The sequence below is a fragment of the Limulus polyphemus genome, unplaced genomic scaffold, assembly GCF_000517525.1.
Source record: "Limulus polyphemus unplaced genomic scaffold, Limulus_polyphemus-2.1.2 Scaffold4337, whole genome shotgun sequence".
Lineage (NCBI taxonomy): Eukaryota > Metazoa > Arthropoda > Merostomata > Xiphosura > Limulidae > Limulus > Limulus polyphemus.
Window position 1 is genome coordinate 10906 of NW_013669947.1, and position 11623 is coordinate 22528.

The 11623-nt window shown below is 33.0% G+C and overlaps 1 protein-coding gene across 1 annotated transcript in view; it reads right to left on the minus strand.

Moving 5' to 3' along the window:
* The window catches only part of LOC106470984 (corticotropin-releasing factor-binding protein-like), a 42256-nt gene that overhangs the window by 1835 nt on the left and 28798 nt on the right, over nucleotides 1–11623 (minus strand). Inside the window, exon 6 of the mRNA XM_013931569.1 lies at nucleotides 2364–2472. Within this exon, the coding sequence (XP_013787023.1) occupies nucleotides 2364–2472 (109 nt within the window). The remainder of the gene's footprint in view (nucleotides 1–2363; nucleotides 2473–11623) is intronic.

The following is an 11623-nucleotide window of genomic DNA, read 5'->3' on the forward strand; positions in this document are numbered from 1 at the left end:
CAAGCATGTTTAGTGTGAGGGGGATTCGAACCCGCGACCCTCAGATTGCGAATCGAGCGCCCTAACCACCTGGCCATGCCGGGCCTAGTTTTAATTAAGAAAGGACTTGTATCGCTGAAGTTCCTCGGAAAGAATTTATACCGGAAATTAAGGAAATTATCAAACGTGGAGATACGTAACAATATACATAGGAAAATGAAAAACGTCTACAGTAGCACGAGTTTCATATAAAACACGGTAACATAACGTCTACAGCAACACGAGTTTCATATAAAACATGGTAATATAACGTCCATTGCTGAAGACGAACACTTCTGGAACTCTGCTGGTAATTATGACTGAAATAATGTAAATATATTAAGATACGCACAAACTAATATAGAAAGAAACTTGAGAGAAAGTATTTGTATAAAACAGACCCCTACGTATAATTAGAGATGATGAACCTACTGGAAGACCTGTTTACCTTAAATATTTTAGCACGAACCACTTACCTTCTCCCCTATATCTTGATCTTATTTTTCACAAATAAACATTAACGGTTGGAACTAAATACTTATTTAACGGACACTGTAGAATTTTGCTCTGATGATAGTAACACTAGTTGGCTGTAAGTTATATTAAATAAATTTACGTATTATTGTGCCCAATAACGTTGTTTTTTTTGTAATTGTTACTCTTAATATACCAGCGTAATGTGCCTTAAAAATAATTAAGATACAGTAGTTGTTATAGTTATATAATGTTTGGGTAGTTTATTCATAAACAGAATTAAACAAGATGCAATTTGTGTTAGAGTTTTATAATGTTTTGGTAGTTTACTTATAAACAGATTTATACCAGATGCAATTTTTGTTACAGTTATATAATGTTTGGGTAGTTTATTTATAAACAGATTTATATCAGATGCAATTTTTGTTACAGTTATATAATGCTTGGGGAGTTTATTTATAAACAGAATTATATCAGATGCAGTAGTTGTTACAGTTATATAATATTTGGGGAGTTTATTTATAAACAGAATTACATCAGATGCAGTAGTTGTTCCAGTTTTATAATGTTTTGGTAGTTTATTTATAAACAGAATTATATCAGGTGCAGTAGTTGTTCTAGTTATATAATGTTTGGGTAGTTTATTCATAAACAGAATTAAACAAGATGCAGTAGTTGTTCTAGTTATATAATGTTTGGGTAGTTTATTTATAAACAGAATCAAACAAGATGCAGTAGTTGTTCCAGTTATATAATGTTTGGGTAGTTTATTTATAAACAGAATTAAACAAGATGCAGTAGTTGTTCTAGTTATATAATATTTGGGTAGTCTATTTATAAACAGAATTAAACAAGATGCAGTAGCTGTTCTAGTTATATAATGTTTGGGTAGTTTACTTATAAACAGAATTAAACCAAGTGTAGTAGTTTTTCCAGGAATTCAAAAAGAGGGTAAGCATAGAATGTCACAGTTACAAATGAAATTACCCAACATCTAACTAGACTCTTTGAAATGTTATATAACTAAAGTCTAATAACGATAAATGTTCATCTCATTCTTAACAATAAGTTAGGAAATTTCACGATCTCTAATTGACTTCACTGATTAGGCTACGTACTTTTATGGTGCGAAAAATCATTTGAAACCAATTGTTTTGGCATTAGATACAAAGGATTATTAATGAGACGCGTCTGGTGTACCGAAAACGGATTAAAGAAGAAACGTTTGTTCTTATCCTAAGCCCTTAGCTTAATTCCTCTTTTAATAATGTACTTTTTCATTGTTATATTTATCAATAAATGCCTTTTTTTTACTAACACACCAGAGAAAATCACAAAATAAAGTTTAAAACACAAGGTTAAAAGAATTTATTTAAACCCAATGGTTAAAAACGTTTCCTCACAAACTAGCGTCTTCCTCAACGTCTGGCGTGAGATGAAGCACACACACACACACATATATATATACGGTCGTAACTGTGATATTCTGGTGGTATACTTGTACCTATATTCAAGTGATCTTTGTCTCATAGCACAGTTATCAGTTTCTAAATATATAGCAGATTTCAGACAGTGCAAAAGAATGGTAAAATATATATTTCATAAAAGTAAACAAATATTAAATCTGGTAATTCGTAGACGATTCTTAGCCATCTGATGGAAATAATCAGACTAATCTGTCTTTAATATAGAAAGATATTCGTACACCCTCAGCACAATGATTTAGTTTCATTATCGCTTAATATTGAGTGTAAGCTTTTACGACTTCGAGCTAGTAATAATTCATTATTATATAAAAAGCATTCTAAAATAAGTTGTCTGTAAAAAATCTGGTGAATCTTTTCCTAGTTTATATTTGGTTATAAACCTACTTGGTAGAGACAAAGTTCCACACCGATCAGCTGCTGTAATCATAAACTGTGGATCAAGACCGTATCCACCTTTTATCTCAACGAAATCACTGACTCCTCTCTTGGAACACTGAAAAAAAAACAAAAAAAAAAACAGTTGACACGATCTATCAGGAGGCGAGAAATGCTGGTACTTGTTTGACTGAGCAGGAAACTAACTATTGTGTTCAAAGATCTTATAAATTACTGACCATCACATTTATAATTTTGAGGTCATATTACAATGACCACTTAAAAAACTAATGTTGTGATTAAACATAAAATGTATTACTTCTATTAGTTCATGCATTGTTTGGATTGCAAACCAAAGGCAAACATTATAATTCACTGTAATAAAACGACGTCTTAAACGTTATTTGTTATCAACAAAAACATTTTCCCTACTAATATATTACTCTTACATCTAATCTTTAACAAATATCTTTCAGTATTTGATACAAATGTGCATAAAGGATGAACAACAGTGAATAGTAGTTGCACAACAATGTGCAGTGTGTAAGGGATAGATAGGAGTTTGTAACGGTTAGTCATCAGTGTGTTGACCCCTTCATTAGGGGTAACGCTAGGTAGAGTGTGTAACGGTTGGGTATCAGTGTGTTGACTTTTTCATTAGGTAGTAGTATGTAACGGCTAGGTAGAGTGTGTAAAGGATAGGTAGCAGTATGTAACGGCTAGATAGTAATGTGTAACGGTTGAGCATCAGTGTGTTGACCCTTCATTTGATAATAGTGTGTAACGGCTAGGTAGAGTGTGTAACGGCTAGATAGTAACGTGTAACGGCTGGGCATCAGTGTGTTGACTTTTTCATTGGGTAGAAGTGTGTAATTGCTAGATAGTAGTCTATAACGGCTAGATAGCAGTGTGTAACTGCTAGATAGTAGTCTGTAACGACTAGGTAGCAGTATTTAACGGCTAGATAGTAGTGTGTAACGGCTAGGTAGCAGTGTGTAACTGTTGGGCATCATTGCATTGACCCCTCCATTAGGTAGTAGTGTGTAACGGTTGGGCATCAGAGTGTTGATCCCTTCATTAGGTAGTAGTGTGTAACGGCTAGATAGCAGTGTGTAACTGCTAGATAGTAGTCTGTAACGGCTAGATAGCAGTGTGTAACGGCTAGATAGTAGTGTGTAACGGCTAGGTAGCAGTGTGTAACCGTAGGGCATCAGTGCATTGACCCCTCCATTAGGTAGTAGTGTGTAACGGTTGGGCATCAGAGTGTTGACCCCTTCATTAGGTAGTAGAGTGTAACGGCTAGATAGTAGTGTGTAACGGCTAGGTAGCAGTGTGTAATTGTTGGGCATCAGTGCATTGACCCCTTCATTCGGTAGTAGTGTGTAACGGCTAGATAGCAGTGTGTAACTGCTAGATAGTAGTCTTTAACGGCTAGATAGCAGTATTTAACGGCTAGATAGTAGTGTGTAACGGCTAGGTAGCAGTGTGTAATTGTTGGGCATCAGTGCATTGACCCCTTCATTCGGTAGTAGTGTGTAACGGCTAGATAGCAGTGTGTAACTGCTAGATAGTAGTCTGTAACGGCTAAGTAGCAGTGTGTAACGGCTAGATAGTAGTGTGTAACGGCTAGGTAGAGTGTGTAACGGTTAGGTAGCAGTGTGTGTAACAGCTAGGTAGAGTGTGTAACCGTAGGGTATCAGTGCGTTGACCCCTCCATTAAGTAGTAGTGTGTAACGGTTGGGCATCAGAGTGTTGACCCCTTCATTAGGTAGTAGTGTGTAACGGCTAGGTAGTAGTGTATAACGGCTAGATAGTGATGTGTAACGGTTGGGAATCAGTGTGTTGGTCCCTTCATTAGGTAGAAGCGTGTAACGGCTAGGTAGAGTGTGTAACGGCTAGGTAGCATTGTATAACGGCTAGATAGTAGTATGTAACGGTAGGTAGTAATGCGTAATGGCTAGGTTATAGCGTGTAACGATTGGGTAGCAGTGTGGGTAGTTGTGCGTGTGACAATAGTCACAGTTGTTACATACTGGACACAAGTATATGACTGTTGTATACAGCTTTCTTAAACTACTAAGCACAGCATTTTCTTATCGTAGCGATTTTCATACAACATCAATATGACTGAAATCAGGCAGTCTGTGTTTTTTTCTAATAAACAATTTAACTATGAAATACGAAGAAAAACGAATATTGGGATTTATGAATTATCACTGCATTTTATCTAATGCTACAACACGTACAATTCACAATGAGACAATAGTTTTCTTTTATAGAAAAAAACTATTTTACATTTACTTTATACCGTATAGAAACTTGTGACAAAATGTTTTGAAATATTGATACTAGAAATAAACGACCTTATAACACCAAAATGTTGTTATTATTCAATCAGACACTCAACGTTTCGCTTTACACCTTCTTCAGGAGCGTTCAGTAAAACAAAAACCGAAACTGAAAGTACTTTAACACCTGACTTGAAACCACCAATCTCCGTATAAATCCTCACTACGTACACTGACAGAAAATTTAAAGAAGCTCTTCTCATCGAAAAACTACGATCACAGATGAATAGGGACAATGGATGGTACCTATAATTTTATTTATCCTATCTTTTTGTTATTTCACTCTGTAATTTTGATCTAACCTTTGTTTACTACAGGTAACAGTTAATTATTTCATTAATACCATTCTTTCAACAATAACCTTTACTACTTAATATGTCTAAAGCACGTTATAGATTCGAATAGAATTTATTATTTAAACCATTTGAAGCTTTGTACTGTCGGTTTCGGTTTGTGTTTTAGTGAACGCTCCTGGTGTTATAAGAGCTTTTATTTCTAGTAGTAAATGTCTTCTATACATCTATATGCACTACAGAAATCATGTAATTAATGTTTAAGTCTGTCATGCCAATAGTTTGAATATGATGAAGTACGTTTTGATGTTTGAAAACAATAAATATAAAGTTGTTGAGTATACGAGAGATACAGAAAAGTTCGAAATGTGTGATTGAATTTCTATATAAATTAAGGAATGCAATTAATTGTTATTAATGAAAATATCCTTTATCCTGCAATCAAGTTGTGGTATGTGGGCATATCTTATAGATTGTACCTTCTATAATGATATATGAATTTTTCGGTTATTAGGTATCCATACTGTCATGACAGCAACACGTGGACGTCCAGTTAAGATTAATGTATTCCAGTTACTTTCCTTTCTTTATACCTTAGTAGTTTAAATATCGTCTGCACGTGGGATATTGCAACAATCCAGGTAGGATCGATTTTAAAGATTAACGTTGTGATAGCTGTAAGTTCGTTACTGATGATGTCGCTAAAGGCCACCAACAACCAATAATGTAGAAAGATAATGGTTATAAGGGGACGCTGTCAACTGGACAAGAGAACGAGTTTACCTGAAAGTTGAGTGCGTTTCCTTTATTAAGCTGAAGCACGTTCTAGTAGACAATCGGAGAAAAAACCCGTTTTCTTGAACACCACGAGTTTTAGTTTCTACAGTCCATCTTCCGAGAGAGAAAGCTACTGGGCTAAAGATCATCCTAATAGGATCAACTGTCTTGTTGTCTGCATTCATGTGAACCAATTACTTTTACTGGAATTGGAACGAAGGTAGCCATTATGTGAAGCAGTTACTTCTACTGGAATTGGAACGAAGGTAGCCATTATGTGAAGCAATTACTTCTATTGGAATTTGGACGAAGGTAACCATTTTGTGAAGCCATGACTTCTACTGGAATTGGAACGAAGGTAACCATTATCTGAAGCAATGACTTCTATTGGAATTTGGACGAAGGTAACCATTTTGTGAAGCCATGACTTCTACTGGAATTGGAACGAAGGTAACCATTTTGTGAAGCAATGACTTGTACTGGAATTGGGATGAAGGTAACCATTTTGTGAAGCAATGACTCCTAATGGAATTGTGATGAAGGACAACCATCGCGTGAAGCAATGACTACTACTGGAATTGGGATGCAGGAAAACCATCATCTGAGGCAACGACTCCTACTGGAATTGGTGTGTAGGACAACCATCATGTGAAAGAATGACCTCTACTGGAATTGGGGTAAAGAACGACCATCATGTGAAGCAATGATTCCTACTGGAATTGGGATGGAGAACAACCACAATGTGATGTAGTGACTGCTACTGGAATTGGAGTGAAGTACAACCATCATTTGAAGCAATTACTCCTAATGCTCAGATGTACTTTGTTAGTCTGTAGCTCGGACTTAAATCCAAGTTAACAGTTATGGGATGTTTTGGATCAGGAAATGGTATTACACTTGATGATGCTTTCAAAAATAAACTATCCAATAAGACGGTATCAGTAATTGGTGGGAAGTTTAATAATAATAATAAAAAAATCAGGCTATAATTTACGTTAAAGATCAAACCGTTTCTATTAAAAATGGCTCGAGTAGTGAACCCTGATACACCCTTACATCATTCTTTACTCGAGTTGTCTGTATAAAGAAGCATACTAATTTTTGGGCGATTAGTGCATGTTTAGTTGCATAAACTTCCAACACACTTTTATGTACCAGGATCATTGAAAATTTCAAATGTAATGTGCATAAATACACATATAATTTTATGAAATTTATCTTAAAACCAAAAATTATATTTAAGTCCATTTTGTTGCAGACAATAAATGCGGATTAGCCAGCTCGATAACAGGTGTATGTTGCAGACAATAAATGTCGGATTAGCCAGCTCGATAACAGGTGTATGTTGCAGACAATAAATGTCGGATTAGCCAGCTCGATAACAAGTGTATGTTGCAGACAATAAATGTCGGATTAGCCAGCTCGATAACAAGTGTTATTACAAAGACATATTCGACATCTTTAAATAATGTTTGAAGACGAAAGCTTATTTTATGTCTAAAAAATATAACTTGATTCTGAACAGATGTATTCCCCTCTTCTTCATTTTGTGCATAAGCAATGTTTGGTTGTTAAATATCTAGGCAAGCATTATTGTTTGCCTATTAAAATATCCATGTTTTGGCCCTGTTGTGATATTTCAGTCAAACCGTAGCGGACAGTTTTATGATTTTGTATCGTACTAAACGTTAACTACATATTGAATATTTGATGAAAATGGCAAAAGTAGGGAGTTGATAACTTGAGAATTTAGAGACCTTCTCCCTTTCCTGACTTGTTTTCTTCGTAAAGACTAATGTTTTAGAATTCACTTAGACACTGGGACTATTTTACAAACACTAAATAAACAAATTTAATTTCGTGTAAGCGCGGCTGTAAGTATGTAATATGTCATGAGTTTTTCTTTTCAAGTAAAGAAACGAGTATCAGATATATGTGAAAATGTTCACAGCCATGACGACAAATATGATAGATCAATCACGACATGCCACGTCACAATTCCAAAGATGACAGTCACTAACGTATGTCGACCTTCATGTTCATCAACGTATATTTTCTACGTTAGCTACAAGTACTTCTGGGGTAATTACAGGATCAACTCGAGTCTTATTAACAAGTTTGGTGATATATTCTAGCTCATATAGCGATAGATAGGGGGTATTTATGTCATCGTATGGCGGGTTTATACGTTTTTATGAGAAAATGAGATGACAACTTGTCAATTTCTATTGCCCATGCTTTAACTTATAACCTTCGAAAACCAATATTAGATCCGTCTAAATTACTCGGATCTATGATATTTCATTTAGGCGGAAAAATGATTAGTTTTCCAGCACTTGATTCAAGTACTTGAAGATCGTGTAGCGTTGGAAAAGATAGAGATGTAATTGTTGCCACTAAAGTTACTGAAACGGTGCACTTACTAAGTTTTGTATACATTCCATCTTCTCTTGTCGTTTCAGGAGACCAATCTTACTTCAAACACGGAGATGAAACTTCTAGCAAACTAACATTTTTACAATAATAGATCCCGCACTGATCCTTTTACCTATACCTGCTGTGTTAAACAAAGACCATGAACGTGACGTGACTTATGAAAGGGGCTTCAAGATGGCGTTGAAACCACATTTCTATGATTTTATTGTTATTAGGCCTCTTGTAACACCCGTCCCTATAGTTAATTATAAAACTTTACTTTTCTTTCCTATTATATGTGTTCATAAATTATGAAAATCATGCAGCTTCCAGTTTACGAGAAGTGTCTTAGAAGTTTTTGCAAGTTCCGTAACAGAAATAGGAAAGGAAATCCAGCGTATACAATGAATAAAATATCATTCGTTCTTTTTACTGGTTTCAAAAAAGCTTTGATGCACTTTGACATTAAATCTGCCAAATTTACAATTTTAAGACTTAAAAGAAGATCACGAAGCAAGGGTGGCTTTTGTTTCTGCACCGCTTCAATCTCTTGAGGAATGGACAAATTGCTTACTTGTGTAACATATAGTGAACAAAACAACTTACGTCCGTAATATTATCGATAAATTTAGATTTTAGACTCAGAGGAAAACATTTAATGGCTGCTATTTGTAAGAAATAAAAGACAGAGAATGTTACTCCTTGTCATATGTAAGAAATGAAAAACAGAAAAAAAAATACTAGTTATTGTATGTTATTTTAAAAAACAAAAATGTTACTGGTTGTTGTATGTTAGAAATAAAAAAAACAAAAATTTTACTGGTTGTATGTAAGAAATATAAAATAGAAAAATGTTATTGGTTGTTGTATGTTAGAAATAAAAAAAAATACTGGCTGTGTATGTAAGAAATAAAAGATAGAAAAATGTTACTGGATGTTATATGTTAGAAATAAAAAAATGTTACTGGTTGTATATGTAAGAAATAAAAAAATAGAAAAATGTTACTGGTTGATGTATGTTAAAAATAAAAAAATTACTGGATGTATATATAAGAAATAAAAAATAGAAACATGTTACTGGATGTTATATGTAAGAAACAAATAACATTTAGTTCCGGGAGAAGCAGTGATAGAGTTTGGAAGTGTACTGGACTTGTGGAGTACGGAGGTATGCTCTATGGATTGAGGAGGTTTTGTGGATTGGATATAGGGAGTAGGGTAGGTTGAATGAGACTTATGACTAGGAGTGTTTGGTGGATCTAGGTTGCATTGTTCGGTGGTTGTTTGTAGGCAAGGGAGAATATAGTTAGTGAAGGAAAGGTGAAAACTAAGTAATGTGTCCCTGTTTAAAGTTGGTGTTGTAAAGGAAGACGACGTTATGTGTAGGAGCGTTGATGTGTTCGTTTTCTGATTTAAAGAGCCAGTAGTACAGGTCTGTTATCTCAGAAGTAAATCACTATGTCTATTGACATCATGGTAGATGACGCTAGAGAAAAAAAACACGAAGATAAGTACGTTGAGTTAAAATATGAACTAGTAAGCTTTGTAGTTCGTTAGTTTAAACTTGAAGAATTAAGTATTTTACAGACTGGCTGTAAAGTTATAGTATCTAGAAGATCAAGTAAGGTTTCTCCACCAATTGACTTAACTAAAATATGTTGGTCGGATGTTCAATATGAGTTAGCCTCGAGATCTAGCCAATCATAACTTGGAGTTGTTGATGTTAGGTTTAGTTTGTACCAAACAGGTGTGCACAATACACGAAAGACGTAAACGTGATAATAGTTATAAATGTTAACCAATTTTTAACAAGATAAAATTAAAAATAGAATAATGGAAAAGGGTGGCGAGAAATAGAGAAAATGATAATGTGACGCAATGTGTAAAAAATAATACCGATATAAAGAAATTAATTGTTTGTTTGTTTTTAATTATGCACAAAGCTGCACAAGGGTTATCTGTGCTCTGCCCACCACGGGTATCGAAACCCGGTTTCTAGCGTTGTAAGTCCGCAGACATACCACTATGCCACTGGAGGTGCCTTATAAAGAAATTAAAGTATGAATAATACTAATATATAGAAATTAAAGAATGAATAATACCGATGTAGAGAAACTAAAGCATGAATAATACTAATATAGAGAACTTTAAGTATGAATAATACTAATATCGAGAAATTCAAGTATGAATGATACCAATATAGACAAATTAAAGCATGAATAATACTATAATAGAAAACCTTAAATATGAATAATACCAATATAAAGAAATTAAAGCATGAATAATGCTAACATAGAGAACTTTAAGTATGAATAATACCAATATAGAGAAATTAAAGCATGAATAATGCTAACATAGAGAACTTTAAGTATGAATAATACTAATATAGGGAAATTAAAGCATGAATAATACTAATATAGGGAAATTTAAGTATGAATAATACTAATATACAAAAATTTAAGTATGATAATACCGATATAAAGAAATAAAAGCATGAATGAAAGTAATATAGAGAAATTAAAGCATGAATAGTAGTAATATAGAAAAATTTAAGTATGAATAATACCTATATAGAGAAATTTAAGTATGAATAACACTTTTATAGAAAAATTTCATTATGAATAATACCAACATAAAGAAATGAAAGCATGAATATTACTATGATAGAGAAATATAAGTATGAGTAATAACGATACAAAAAATTAAGCATGAGTGATACTAATATAGTGAAGTTTAAGTATGAATAATACCGATATAAGGAAATTAAAACATGAATAATACTTATATAGAGAAACTTAAGTATGAATTTTAACGATATTAAGAAATAAAAGCATGAGTAATATTATTATAGAGAAATTTAAGGATGAATAATACCGATATAAAGAAATTAAAGGATGAATAATACTAATATAGAGAAATTTATGCATGAATAATACTTATATAGAGAAATTTAAGTATGAATAATACTAATATAGAGAAATTTAAGTATGAATAATACCGTTATAAAGAAATTAAAGCATGAGTAATACTAATATAGTGAAATCTAAATATGAAAAATAACGATATAATTTAATTTAAGTATGAATAATACCGATATAAGAGAATTAAAATATGACTAATACCAATATAGAGATATTTAGTATGAATAATATCGATATAAAGAAATTAAAGCATGATTAACACTATTATAAAGAAATTTAAGTATGAATAATACTAATATAGAGAAATTTAAGTATGAATAATACTAATATAGAGAAATCTAAGTATGAATATACCAATATAAAGAAATAAAAGGAAGAATAACACTATTATAGAGATATCTAAGTATAATAATATCGATATAAAGAAATTAAAGTATGATAATACCGATATAAAGAAATTAAAGCATGAATAATACTAATATAGGGAAAGTTAAGTATGAATAATACTAATATAC